At 34.7% G+C, this 14579-nt stretch overlaps 1 protein-coding gene across 1 annotated transcript in view; it reads right to left on the bottom strand.

The window, feature by feature from the left end:
• WDR35 (WD repeat domain 35) overlaps positions 1 to 14579 on the bottom strand; it is a 60012-nt gene that overhangs the window by 23753 nt on the left and 21680 nt on the right. Inside the window, exons 11-14 of the mRNA XM_081265460.1 lie at positions 13188 to 13248; positions 6855 to 6999; positions 4282 to 4351; positions 992 to 1045 (exon numbers count right to left, since the gene is read on the bottom strand). Of these exons, the coding sequence (XP_081121586.1) occupies positions 992 to 1045; positions 4282 to 4351; positions 6855 to 6999; positions 13188 to 13248 (330 nt within the window). The remainder of the gene's footprint in view (positions 1 to 991; positions 1046 to 4281; positions 4352 to 6854; positions 7000 to 13187; positions 13249 to 14579) is intronic.

Below are 14579 nucleotides of genomic sequence, written 5' to 3'. Positions count from 1 at the left end.
ATAAAAGATCATGGTATGAAACAGCTGTTTGCAAGTCTTGGATTTTTATCCTATAGCCACTTTTCTAACTCTAGTTTTGGTAAGGAAAAAAAATGACCTGAAAACAGTTATAATCTTGAGTATTTGTTTAAATATGTTTTTAAAAATAAAACTAAATATATTTCTATGTAATTCTGGGAAAACATCAAGACTGACAGATTGGCAGCAAGTATATCAGACAGGAGAGAGCTACAGTTTTTCAAGCCCTGGCCAAAAGAAAGAGTGGAAGGTCCACACAGCCAGTCTTGACCTCTTTAATCTAAACCAAGAGGAGCCTGTCAAAAAGGTGGGGATACTATAGAATACAGGGCACTTTGGAGTTTTTTCCCCCATAAAATTAGCTAACAGCTAACAAATGTTAGTAAAACTGGAAATATATACTACTTAGTCTCTGTTTCTGTAATTCCAATGCAATTCCACCAGTATTACTATATTAAAGTAAGCACTTATTTCTAAAATTAATATTTTCAAATGTCAGAGCTCAGGAAAAAACACTATACCATTGATTCTATTTGCAAAGTTCAACAGACATTTGCCAGCAACCTCTCTACTTTACTGGCTGGCAAACACCACCTCTTCATTCTAAGTTGTATGAAAGTAATTGAGCCAAAGCATTTTCTTCAATATAAAATAGCAGACGACAGAGAAAACTTTCTAAATCCCATTTGATAGCACATCTTTCAACCCTTTATAGGGCTCCTTCAACCTGGTGTCAAACTCTACATGTACTTTATCTTCTCAGATAGCCATCATTTTACTGCCTTTATATATAGCATTTTTTGTACATGATTAATTTGTGAGGTTAGCTAGAAAACGTTCTCCTTTCTTACATTAGACTCAGTAAAACATGGGGTACTCACAAGATGCTATTCATATCCAAAAATCATTGCTTTAACCTACTTTTAAAATTTAAACAATTATTACTTATAAAATAAGTTTTTTTCCAACTTACCACAATGAGTGTCTTATCAGATGCAGTTATGGCACAAATTGGATCTCTTGTGCCCTAAAACAAATAACCAATTATTATTATTCAATAAATACCTATTTGCATGCTTAATCTGTAAAAGATAAATGCAATTCTCTAAGAAGAATATGGCAGGTTGGGGGTACAGCTCATCAGTAGAGTGTATGCATATCATGAGGGAGGCCTGGGGTTCAATCCCCAGGATCAAAAAACAAAAGAAGGAGAAAGAGGACAAAGAAGAAGAAAGAATATTGTCCATAAAGTATTTATTAACTTAAAAAGAAACTTACTTACTGAGCACTTATTATGTGCCAGCCACATACTCAAATTAAATCTTTACTCTCAGGTGTAACTCAAAGTGTACTGGGAGAGATGCTGAACTGAACACTTAATTGTAGACAGCATGATAGAAAAAGAGGCACAGACAGGGGTTATGAGAGCAGAGAGGGAGAAGCATCTAACCTACAGCAAGATGGGTGAAAGTCTAGCTCTAAAAGATGAACCAACAACAGCAGGGCCAGCACATGCCAGGAGGAAAAGTCAAATGGCATGGCTCTGCAGCCACCTCCAGGGCATCATGTCTGTGGGGGGAAGCCCATCTCAACAGGTTACACACTGTGTGATTCCATTCACAAAACAGTCTCAAACTGATAAAATTATACAGGTAGAAAACCGATTAGTGGTTGCCAGGCAACATGGATGGGCTGGGGAGTAGATGAAAACATGCATAAGTAGCACTAAAAGGAGTACTTTTCTGATGATAAAATTCCATACACACAACTGTATGTAAACACTGGTGGAAATTGAATCAGGAATAAGGCCCCAGTCTAGTAATAGTATTGGATCAATGTAAATTTCCTTGTTTGGATGTCATTTTACAATTACATAAGATGTCACCAATGTGGGAAGTAGAATAATGGGACTATTTCTTCAACTTCCTGGGAGCCTACAATTATTTCAAAATAATTTTTTTAATAAATCAAAAGAAAACATCAGCCCAGCATAGTCAGGAAACTGCAAGTTATTTAGCACAGCTGAGGAATGTGCAGGAGAAAAAGTGGGCAGGAAGGGACAATCTAAAGGAGGGGAGAAGTTGGGGGTATCTATATTTTATTCTTAAAAATATGATAATCTGCTGAAGATTAATATTTGGTGAGCAGGGGAAGGCAGCTGTGGCGCCGTCTTGCTCCACCATGCCCCACCCCAGGTTTACATTTTATACAGCGCACTGGCCAGCAATATGACAAATGGGTTGGCACTGGGAGGATGTGGAAGCCTGATATGCTGTGCCATTAGACATCATAGCCACCCACCATATGTCACCATTTAAATGTAAAGTTTCATTAATTAAAGTGAAATAAAATTTTGGACTCAGTTCCTCAGCAGAACTAGCCATACTTTAAGTGCTAGTGGTTACTGCACTGAGCAAAGATGAAATATTTCCATTGTCACAGAAAGTTCTCTTGGGTGATACTGAATGGAAATTTATTGCAGTGATCTAGTCAGGAACTAATGATACTGAACTAATATAGAGATGGGACGCAAATTTGAGAGAAATCGGGGACTTGGCAATTTATTAGACACAAAGAGCAAGAGAAAAGGAGTTCTCATGATTTTTGCACAGATGGCAGAACCAGTCACTGATATGTATATGCATATGGAGGAATGGATTTGGAGGCAAGATGAATCATACTCAGGTTAAATTTGGGGTGCTTCCAAGCCATCCAATTTATTATACCCAAACAGCAAGAAATATATTATTATAAACTAGAAACATTAGAAAGATATTACAGTCATCCACATAAGATAAAGAGTGGGTTTCCAAAAGAACACTGAGAAGAGAGTATTAAGAGATGGTCTAGGTCCGGAATGAGGGGACACCACAGAAACAGAGGGTGATGAGCCCTTAACAAAAAGACAAGGAAAAGACAGGTACAAAATCAAGAGTGTGGTTTCATGAAAGCCAAACATAAAAGAGTGATCAAACCTATTAAATGTCACATACAGATCAAAGAATACAAAAAAATTCCTATCAGAGTTGGCAATTCAGAGGCCTCTAGAAACCAAATGGCAATGAAGTGAAAATGGAATGTATAAGGGAAAGAAAATGAATGTAAAATATTCTTTCAAGAAGTTTAGCTCTTGGGCTGGGGATGTGGCTCAAGCGGTAGCGCGCTCGTCTGGCTTGTGTGCGGCCCGGGTTCCATCCTCAGCACCACATACAAACAAAGATGTTGTGTCGCCGAAAAACTGAAAAATAAATATTAAAAAAAAATTCTCTCTCTCTCTCTCTCTCTCTCTTAAAAAAAAAAAAGAAGTAGTTTAGCTCTAAAGGGATAAAGAGATAAGGCAGTGGTTAGAAGAATCCATGTGGCTGACAGTGGAACTTGTTTTTAAGATGGGAGAGATTTCAGTCTACTTTATGTGAGAGTAGGGGAAAGAACTGCTTGATGATGAATCGATTTGGAATTTCCCAAAAGTTTCCTAATGGAAGAGACTGTTTCTTATTCACCAGAAGATTCCAGCATCCAATGTATGACACATAATAGACATTCAGTGAATACCTGTTGAATAAATGGATGGACACTGTAGATGACCAGAGGGACTCCTGCATATTCTAGTGAACAGATCTAGATCTGCTGTCAAAAGATCTAAATTTGAATCCTCACTTTGCTACTCTCAGTTTTCTTCTCTATAAGATAGAGGGGAGACTCCATACTATCTGGTTAGATGCATCAGATAAGAAAATAGATAAGAAAGAGCTTTAAATACTCTAAAAAAAATCTTACCAAAAACAAAATTGCTTACTAAAATATTAAATTACATTAGCTTATAAACAAAAGTATAATTCCACAAAGAGAGAATGAACTATGCTACCTACAAAACTTGGTATACTCACGAATATGCCAGAGATGACAGGCCAATCTATGGTCAGTAGACCAAGTGATAGATCCACAGACAATAAGAAAGACAGACAGATGCTGAGAGAGGAGGGCAAGAAAGTGAGGAGAAAGTATGTTCCCCAATGCTTTTAGATAATTAGTTTTTCTATTATCAATAGCTACTTATCACCACTTTCATTTTCATTGAAGAGTTTTTAAGATTTAAAAAAAGTTTTTCAGAATAGAAAAAAAAAAATTTTAATTAAATTTAAAAAAATTAAAATAACATCCCATTCACTGGAAATGAATTCTTTTTTCAGTTCTCCAAATAAAATTACAATATTTCCAAATCTACAGATATAAATCTTTTCTGGGAAAAATAAAATCACCTACTTGAATGGCTTTGCTATAATCAAGGACCCCATCCACTGATCCAGAAGGAGTATCATCAACATGATAAATTCTGTTAAAAAATTAGAATTCCAAAGAAAATTTAATAAAGGTTATATTATTTCATAATCTTTACAACAATGAAAGGATTGGGTGACACCATTGAATATTGTTACTTAATAAAAATCCTGATTATTTTAAATAATTCTTGATATAGCTTAGTTTCATAAGGTATCTACCAGATATTTACAGTTAAGTAAGCTGCTTCTGATAGCTGTGCCCCAAATATATCTGACCATTCAATTACATATTCCCGTTGAATTTCATCAAGCTCTGAGGAAGAGGTTACCTTACTCTGTCAGGATTAACTCCTACTCCATGAACTTTCTCTGTTGTTTCTCCATAATTTCGCTTATGTCAGTATGTTTAATAAAAATAAAGCTTAAATGGACTTGAGAAGCACTAATTAAAGAAGATACGCTCTTTATGAACCCCTGCCATCTCCCTGGCACCATATTACAATACTTTTTCAAATTGCAGTGGAGCGTCATTGCTGGTTTACTCGTCCACTGACTCCCACTAGGTGGTGAGATTTCTGGAGGCAAAGACTCTCCAGTCCCCAGCACAGTGCCACACACTCTCAAGTGCCATAATATCTGCTGAAAAAATTATTAAAATGAATAAAAAAAATTTAAAGAATTACTAAAATACTATCCTAGCTCCAAGGCCTTGGGCAAATTACTTCACTTCCCTGAGCCTCAATTTCTCTCTCTGTAAAACAACAGTAAAGATCCTCCTCTAGCGTTTCTGGAGGCAAAAATAAAGTGATGTTTATAAAGCACATAATAAATATAGAGCCTAACACAAACAGGGGCTCAGAAATTGCAGCTATAATATAATTACAGAAAAACCGTGCCATTTTCTATTTTTAAAATACCATAAAATTTTATAATTCTTCTGAAATCATGATTGTACATCACCAACATAATAAGTACATCGAATTTTAAAGAAATTTAATAGAGAACTACTAAATTATAGAAACAGGGTATGTCTAAATCCGTACATGTTTCTGCATTTTAACACATTTCTATTAAATATATTAGGCCTACACAATTATTACAAAAGAAGTCAAAGATTAGAACAGCAGTTCCCTCAAGAGATCACGTAACCCAGTGCCTTCTCTTAAAACCAGAAAGACACAAGAAAGGTCAGTCCCAGGAAAAGGGTTCCAAGTCAGATTAACTACATCTACACTTAGCACCTGATGACCTTTGGCAAATAATTGAAGCTCAGTGTCTCAGTTTCCTCTATGAAACAGGAATAATACAAATACCTATTAGATTTATGAAAGGATCTGGCACATAAGAAGTGTTCAATAAATGTTGGCTATTACCACCACCAGCAACATATTTTACAGTAAGCACATCCCAGATAGGAAGATAAGGAAGTGCTGTCTTCTTGATTGAAACAGAAACTAGAATTCCTACAACTGGCTAACAGAGGACAATGGCTACACAGAGATGCTGGGTCTTTCCCTCCCACCCTCTGCAACTATGTCCAAAGATCCAGCTTCTCTACAAAGACTTCAGGTCTCTGCTTATCATCACTACTACAGGAAGTCCTCCAGAGGACTACTGCACTACCCTCAAGGAAGCCAAAGACCCTCTCCAGCTAACCTTCTAGCACTGCTGATATTTACTTTTCAACACTTCTTCTACATAATTCGCAAGTCCCAAATGCTTTTACTGGGGACAAACCTCCTATTTTGTAATTGAGTAAGTCATGAAGGGACAGGAAAGTTGTATTAAGATATCAAGTGTATGTGAGGGCAGAAGATGGTTTGAAAAAGCAGCCTGGGATTTCTGAGCTGACTTGTGCAACCCAGTGCCACCAACACATGCCTGTACCCTCATTCAGAGCTGTCAGCTTAACACACATGACAAAATGCTTTATTTAAAGACAGGGTAACAACCATAGAACAGCAAACAGAGACAAAATAACTTAGAAAACACTGTAAATGCATCTTCACCTAGACTTACTATAAGAAGTCCCTCCTGCAGGCTCTTCACGTGGAACAGCTTACCCCCACTTACCACAGCCATTCCAACTCCAGACTCCTTGGAACCCAGAGCAAGGGAAAGAAGCCAAGTCCCCAGTGTACCACACTCAACACCTCTTCCATACCTGTGCCTCAGGACCTGCCTGTCCTCTGTACCACTAACCCAAAAGAATGAAGCTTCAGTTAGATCCTTGGACTACAAATGAATAATCATATTTCAGTAAACATAATAACCTTAGTATCTTGGGGGTAGGTGAGAGAAGACAGCAATTTCATTACAAAAAAACAAAGGTCTCTAGCCTTTATCTCCAAGGGTTTTCTTTTATTACACCATACTATCTGTCTTTTATTTTGAGAAATTTGAAATGGATCAATCTGAAAAATATTCATATTAATGGAAAAATATTTTGTACTAATCAAGGCAACTGGCATTTCTCAAGCATGAAAATTTATAATTACTATATCTGGTTTTAATGTGATATGGTTAAACTATTAAAATATGTATCAAAAAAGATACCTTTCTCTTCCTTCTTTCCGAGATCGAGTTATCTGATTAATTTCCAGTGCTGTGAGCTTCTTTGCCACACGATATTGCCAAATATAAAATGCTTCTTTCGAAGCTGCTATCACGTGAGTTTTGGTCATTGCAACAAATAAGGGCACTGTCAAAAAGAACATTAAGACAATTAAGTAATGGTTACACAGAATCACAGAATGTCCTCCTGAATGTAACTTCAGGAATCACAGAGTCCAACTCCTCATTTTATAGACAATATACCTGCAGTTTCAAAATACCCACACACAGTCTCTCAAATCAGAAAATAATCTAAAGCTCATAGGACCATACCATACAAAAAGAATGGATCCAAGCACCCCAAAAATGCTTCTTTTGAAGCTGCTGTCACATAGGTTTTGGTCACTGCAACAAATAATGGTACTACTGAAAAGAGCATCAAGACAATTAAATTAAGGAATGAATCAAAGGCCTAAATACAAGAGCAAAAACTATAACACTTAAAAGAAAATGTAGGAGTAAATCTTTGTGACCTTGAGGTAAGCAATGGTTGGTATCTTAGATATAACACCAGAGCACAATCAACAAAAGAAAAAGTAGATAAACTGTACTTCACCAAAATCAAAAACATTTGTGATTCAAAAAATACCATTAAGAAAGTGAAAAAGTCCACAGAATGTGAGAAAATATTTAATCATATATTTAATAAGGAATTCTATATAGAATATATCAAGAACACATAAAATTCAATAATAAAAGATGACTAACCCAATTTAAAAGCAATCAAAAAATCTGAATAGACAGTTATCCAATGAAGATTTTTTTAATGGCCATTAAGAAAATGAAAAGATGGTCAACATCATTAGGCATCAGAGAGATGCAAATGAAACCACAATGAGATGTAATTTCATACCTACTACGGAGCTAGAATCAAAAAGATGATAACAAGTGTTGACAAGAATGTACAGAAATGGTAGAAATGTAAAATACACTTTGAAACAAACGGTTTGTCAGTTCCTGAAAATGTTAAATACAGAGTTACTTTATGCCCTAGCAAGTATTCTCTTAGATTATACCCAAGACAGATTAAAACATATGTCCACATAAAAAGCCATACTCAAATGATCATAGCAGCATTATTCATAATAGTCAAAAGGTAGAACCAACCCAGATGCCCATCTGGATGAATAAATAAAATCCAACCTCTGCTTTCTCTCCCTACAACCAGTCATGACTTAGTTCAGAATTTATCTTTTCTCCTGACCTCATATGTGTTAAATCCCCATTGTATCTCAGAAAAAAAAATTATCCCAAGTTCCTTCCTAATTTAGAAATATAGTTTTCTAAACAAATAACTTTTTCATCTGTTTTATCTCTTAAAAAAATGTTCAATCTCCTACTGTGGACCCTTTTATGAAGTAAACAAGCTAATCAAATCCTATTATAGATTTGAATTTTGAATACAGAACTTTTATACTAAATAAGTCAGTAAAATTAAGTCATATTTTAAAATGTTATTTTCATAACTGTCAAGATTTTTCTGTTTAAAATCTGTACTATTAACAACCACTAGAGGGCATTCCAAGCCTCTCCTGGGTGGGGAACAAAAGGTAGGCTGAAGAATGGCCACTGGGCCTCCAGGGGGCGTTCAGGGCAGGCCCAGGCTCTCTCCCTCACTTTGTCGTTATTAAATTCTAAAACATTTACTAAATATTTAGTAAATTCCACCATGAATATGCGAATACTGGTAACCCTTATGCTCTTAGAGTAATCTGAAGTAAGTCCACAAACCTTTACTGCTTTCTAATAAAAATTTTCCTACTAAGCACATAAAAACATTTTTCCAACCAATGTTTTATCATAATTATAAATTATACACAAGTTATTTCTTTTTGTTAGCCTGACTGATTCAAAATTAGGATATCAGTGGTTCCAGGTAAGAGTCAAATTTCTTGGATTCAAATCACAGGCACTTGCTAACTGTGGCACTGGATAAAGTATTTCTTCTCTCAAAACGTCAGATTATTGGGGCTGCGGATGTGGCTCAAGCAGTAGCGCGCTCGCCTGGCATGCGTGTGACCCGGGTTCGATCCTCAGCACCACATACCAACAAGGATGTTGTGTCCGCCGAGAACTAAAAAATAAATATTAAAAATTCTCTCTCCCTCCCTCCCTCCCTCTCTCCCTCCTCTCTCACTCTCTCTTTAAAAAAAAAAAAAAAAAAAAAAAAAAAAAAAAAAACCTCAGATTATTTATAGTAAATTAAAGATAATAATGATGCCAATCCTATTTATAAAAGAGAAATTAACTATAAAGCATAGCACAGTGCCTGGAAGAGAGTAAATACTTAATAATTTTAAAGCCAATATTTACTGATTTTTAAAAATATATGCCAGGCCCTCTTCACACATTACAAATATTAACTCACAATCACCCTTTAAGGTAGCCATTATTATCTCCATTTAGCATATGAAGAAACTGAGGCATAAAACAGTTATAATTTGTCTATGACATGCTAGAAAGTGATAGAGTTGGACATGAACCCAGTCAATCTGACACCAGGTTTAATGCTCATAATCACTCCTCAGTAAGAATTAGGAAGTATTAGGCACAGATGATATTCTTATTCTCATTTTTACTATCTAGATAGGTTTTTAAAATATAACCATATAGGGCTGGGGTTGTGGCTCAGTGGTAAGCGTTCGCCTCGCATGTGCGAACATAAAAATAAAGGTATTGTTTCCAACTACAACTAAAAAATATATATATACATAAAACCATATATAAATTCTCTAGTCAATACAAAATTAAACCCAAATATATTGGAAATGTGTTCTTTTGAGTCAATATAGTAGTGATTTCAGTAAATTTATATGAATAGTAATGCCATCAATATAAATTTTGATACATCTTTATTTTAAAAATTCACTTCATCCAGATTAAGCTTCTAGAAAAAACAAGGCCAAATTTCAAGGGATCAAATGTTTTAGAAAAAGAACATTTTTCTGGACAAAAACACCTCATGCCCTCCTGAACTATTTAATACTTGGAAAGAAAAAATTCAAAACACCTAGAAACATTATTGAAAAAAATTTTATGAAAATAATTGTGCTTCCATTAATTGCACTTTGTAACACTAAAAGCAGTCATTTCTAGTCAAGCCAGGATGTAAAATGATTTAAAACAATTTAGGAATTCACATATAAGTAAAACCTGCTTGTAATATTTTCATGCTGAGCCCTGAAATAAATGCCTGCATTTGTAACAGTCCCTCCCCCACTTTCCTACTCATTCATTTCTTAGTCTTTTAAAAGAAGCTGGTAAACTGAAATTGCGCTGAAGAGTTTTCATCAAATTAACTTTCTCTGGAATACATGGAAAACACAGTGCATGTGTTAGAGACGACCATTAGAAACCTGCTGTGCTCCACCAAAATGGCTGCAATTCGGGCAACCTGGCACTCTCTGGGCACTTTGCATGACTCCATGCCTCTGTAAATGCTATCTTCTCTCTTTAAAATATCACCTGAAGAAATACTTATCCCTCAAAACTCAGCTCAAATGCAACCTTTTCTACATAGAAAAGATGACTCTGAGGCCCTTATGCCCCAAGATTCATTTATCCAAATCTTTCATGATACCTGGCCCACAGCAGGGGAGCAGTAAGTCATCTTTCAATGGACTGATTCAATCTTAATAACTTGTTTATAGACATCATGTAAGAAGTGTCATAATTAGCCAGACGCAGTGGCACATGCCTGTAATCCCAGCAGCTTGGGAGGCTGAGGCAGCAGGATCACAAGTTCAAAGCCAGCCTCAACAATGGTGAGATGCTAAGCAACTCAGTGAGATCCTGTCTCTAAATAAAATACAAAATGGGGCTGGGGATGTGGTTCAGTGGTCAAGAGCCTCTGAGCTCAATCTCTACTACCCCCCCCCAAAAAAAAGAAATGTCATAATTAATTTCTCATTATTCCCAGTTATCACTGAAGTATCCAAAACAATATATACTTATTAATGATTTGCTTTACTCTATATTTACATGACAGAAAATATCTTCCACATGTTCAATAAACATTTACTATAGGCCAAGCACAGTGTTATGTACTGGGGATACAAAAGTTAACTAGAAAAAATATTTTTAAGAAGTTCAGAATCTAAAGGAGAAAACAGGCAAGAAGATCAATAACTGCAGCACAAACAAAGAAGCACTTTGGGGAATGGGGTTGTGGCTCAGAGGTAGAGCATTTGCCTAGTATGCGTGAGGCTCTGGGTTCGATCCTAAGCACTACATAAAAATAAAATAAAGGTACTGTGTTCACCTACAAATAAAGAATAAATATAAAAGAAAAGAAGTACTTTGAATAAAAGTATACCACAGATATCATAATGACCCCATGGAAGAGCACCAAAAGAGGGTGCCCTAACCCTAACATGTAGAGTACGACAGAGCTCCACAAACCATACTCCCAAATAATGTGTAAAATCCTTTTTTAAAGGTTTCTATAGAGACTGTTAAGAGCAAGAGTACACAGCAGAACAAGAACAATATGTTTCAGAATAGAACCAGTCACACGTGTTTTTTGTCATTTTAGTCTCCAGTCCTTGTGAAAATTTGGCATAGAAACTTTATAAAGAAATTTTACAGGATATGTAAGAAAAAAATGTTGAGATTTTGGCTGTGTTTGCTATAGTGCAATGAAAGAACCGTTTGTTAAAATGTCAGTCTGCAAGACTGCAAAAAACATTTTGAGACTCAAAAATACGAATAATCATGCCCTCAAGTATTTGCCATTTTATGAAAGGGAAGGATTTGCATTTAGCTTTATTTCACAAACAGTCTAACCTGGTGCAGCTACTTGGGAGGCTGAGGCAGGAGGATAGCAAATTCAAGGCCTACGTGGGCAACTTCGCAAGATACTTGATCAAAAATGAAAAGTAAAAAAGGCTGGGGATGTAGCCCAGTCATAGAGCACCTCTAGGTTCCATCAGAAACAAAAGAAGAAAAGTCAACCTGAGACAAAAATTACTTAGAGGCTAACCCTATCATCATATGAGTCTATGTTAAAACTTTAGATCTTAAAAGAAAAAGAATATATAATCTGAAGATTGATAGAATTTACCCCTTAAAAACTGTTATGCTTCCAATAAATAAGATATTTGTGACAAGAGTCAGTAATACTAAGTCTTTCAACAAGGAACACTAACATATGTAGACATACAAATGAACATACCTATATAACAATGGACATAGATAGGCAGTTGAAATATTTCAATATATCAAGGTGAATGAATTACCAACACCCTAACCTTAGAGCATAAAGTCTTAAGGCCAGTAAATATTTTTCACATTTGCTTGTTATCAACTGAAGAACCTAGCAAAATGCAAACATTTAGAGGTGACATTATCATTTCATTGCTTAGATTGAATGTCCAATACAGGAAAAAAAAAAAAAGAAAGAAAGAAAGAAAGAAAAGAGTAGTTCTCAGAGTCAGAAAATAATTCAATGGGGTTTTTCAAATTTTTTGTTTAAATGATTTTTTTGTCATATTATATCCAATATACTACCATAAACTTAAAAGAAAATCATTACTTTTCAAAGTTCTGTGAAAGGGCAACAAAATATTTGTTAGTGATTATAAACAAGCTTCTCTGAACAAAATTTAAAAATTTTTGGTGGATTATTTTATAATTGTTGGATAGAGAAAATGCAAAATTAAAGAAACAAATGCACTCTGAAAAAGGGGAATTTTTTAAAGCTGTCCCTATTAATAGACTTAATTTCATTAGAAAACTCTGGAAAGAGCAAACTCAATTTTACAAGCAGCTAAAGTGTTTTTATGGAAGAGACGTATTTACAAGCAGTTATAAAAGTGATTTAACAGCAAAATTCTTTCTATAATCCTCAGTTTATTACACTTAAGCATTATGTAGCATGCCAACTTCTGTACAATTATATTTCCCACTTAAAGCAAATAATGGCAATTATGAATAATCATGGATTTTAGATACAGTAACCTTTTAATTTATTATCTTAACTAGGATGCTTTTGAGAGTGAAATGGTGTGTTAATAAATCTACCATGAGAACAGGTATAATCTGGTACTGGACCTGACAACCAGAAAGTATGGTCATTCTAATTAATATCATAGGTTTTTTAATTAGTGTTACAAATAAAACCTGATTGTTGTTCTGGGGATATGGCTCAGTGGTAGAGTGCTTGCCTGTCATGCCTGAGGCCCTGAATTCAATCCCCAGCACAAAAAAGAAAAAAAAAATGAGGAAATAGATTATAGAGGAAAAGACTAAACAAAATAAATATTAACACTTCCTTACCAATATCAATGTATTTGGGATCCAAGGGTGTGCCGATAGAATTACAAAGAACTAGCACAAACTGTGAACATACAAAACAAAAACAAATATCACAACTCTTACTTACAACAAATAAAAAAATATATTTCATACTTATCTTTTTCAAGTATCATTAACTGAGAAATAATTGATAAAATTGTTAGGTGCAAAAAATAGCAAATAAAACAAGACAATCTAAGGCATTAACCATTTTAAAAATACAAATTAAAATTAAATGAAGGCTGATTTCTCAATATAACAGAATACCACAGTTTTTAAGAGGACATTTTAGAAATACTGATACACTGGCTCCTTTTCATCATGTATACTTCTAAAATTCCTGACCAGCTATAACATCAAAATTCATTTTTATCTTATTATAACCAGCTATATAAGAACTAACTTAATTTGTTACCGTTGCACCAAATGTCTGCATTTCATTCTCCTCCTTTGAAGCAATATATAAACAACATGAGAAATTCAGAAAAATTCAGTTAATTCAGAAAAGACAAAATCCAACCTAGTAAAAATGACTTATATTCAAATAATTATCAATGACTAATATTAGGAAGATAATAAAGCATGCTTTAGATCATACTGTTCTAAAGTGATAATTTCATTTTTCTTTCACCGTATCCTGTACTAACAGTACTATTCTATTTAGATGTTTTCCTGATCAGAACAATAATTTCAAATAAATCAATTTTATACATATTTTTGATACATATTTTACCTTTTTCAGCATCTCAATTATCTCAATTAAAACCTGTTTAATTAATTTCATAAATATAAACCAAATGATAAAAGGTATACTAAAAATACTATAATTTACCCTTCCACCCTTTAAAAGCTTATTTACTGTCCAAAATACCACAAGTTATATTTTTAATTTACTTTTCGTTTTCATCAATTATATTTTCAAAAAATAATTCTACAGGACTTCTTGCTAAAACTGGCACAGCATTCCTTTTCTACTCCCTTCAACTCCTGCTCTTGCTATTTATCTCTACAAATCTAAGTAACATATTTCTAGAGCTATTTCTGGTTTGGTTTTGTTTCAATCCAGTGCATTATCTGTCACCTTCCCATTATGAAAGATAAGAATTTTGCTTTTTTTTCAATCCCCTTTCCCAAAACCTGCCACCCAGGGGCATACTTCTATCCCTTCATCTTTCCTCTTTTCACATAATTAGGGGGCTGGGGATGTGGCTCAAGTGGTAGGGCGCTCGCCTGGCATGCATGCGGCCAGGTTCGATCCTCAACACCACATACAAACAAAGATGTTGTGTCCACCGAAAACTAAAAAAAATAAATATTTAAAAAAAATTCCCTCTCTCTCTCCTCTCTCTCTCTCTTTAAAAAAAAAAAAAAGAA

The sequence above is a fragment of the Spermophilus citellus genome (genome assembly GCF_964194105.1).
Source record: "Spermophilus citellus genome assembly, chromosome: 13".
In the NCBI taxonomy this organism is placed as follows: Eukaryota; Metazoa; Chordata; class Mammalia; order Rodentia; family Sciuridae; genus Spermophilus; species Spermophilus citellus.
This window is presented reverse-complemented; position numbering and strand designations above follow the sequence as displayed.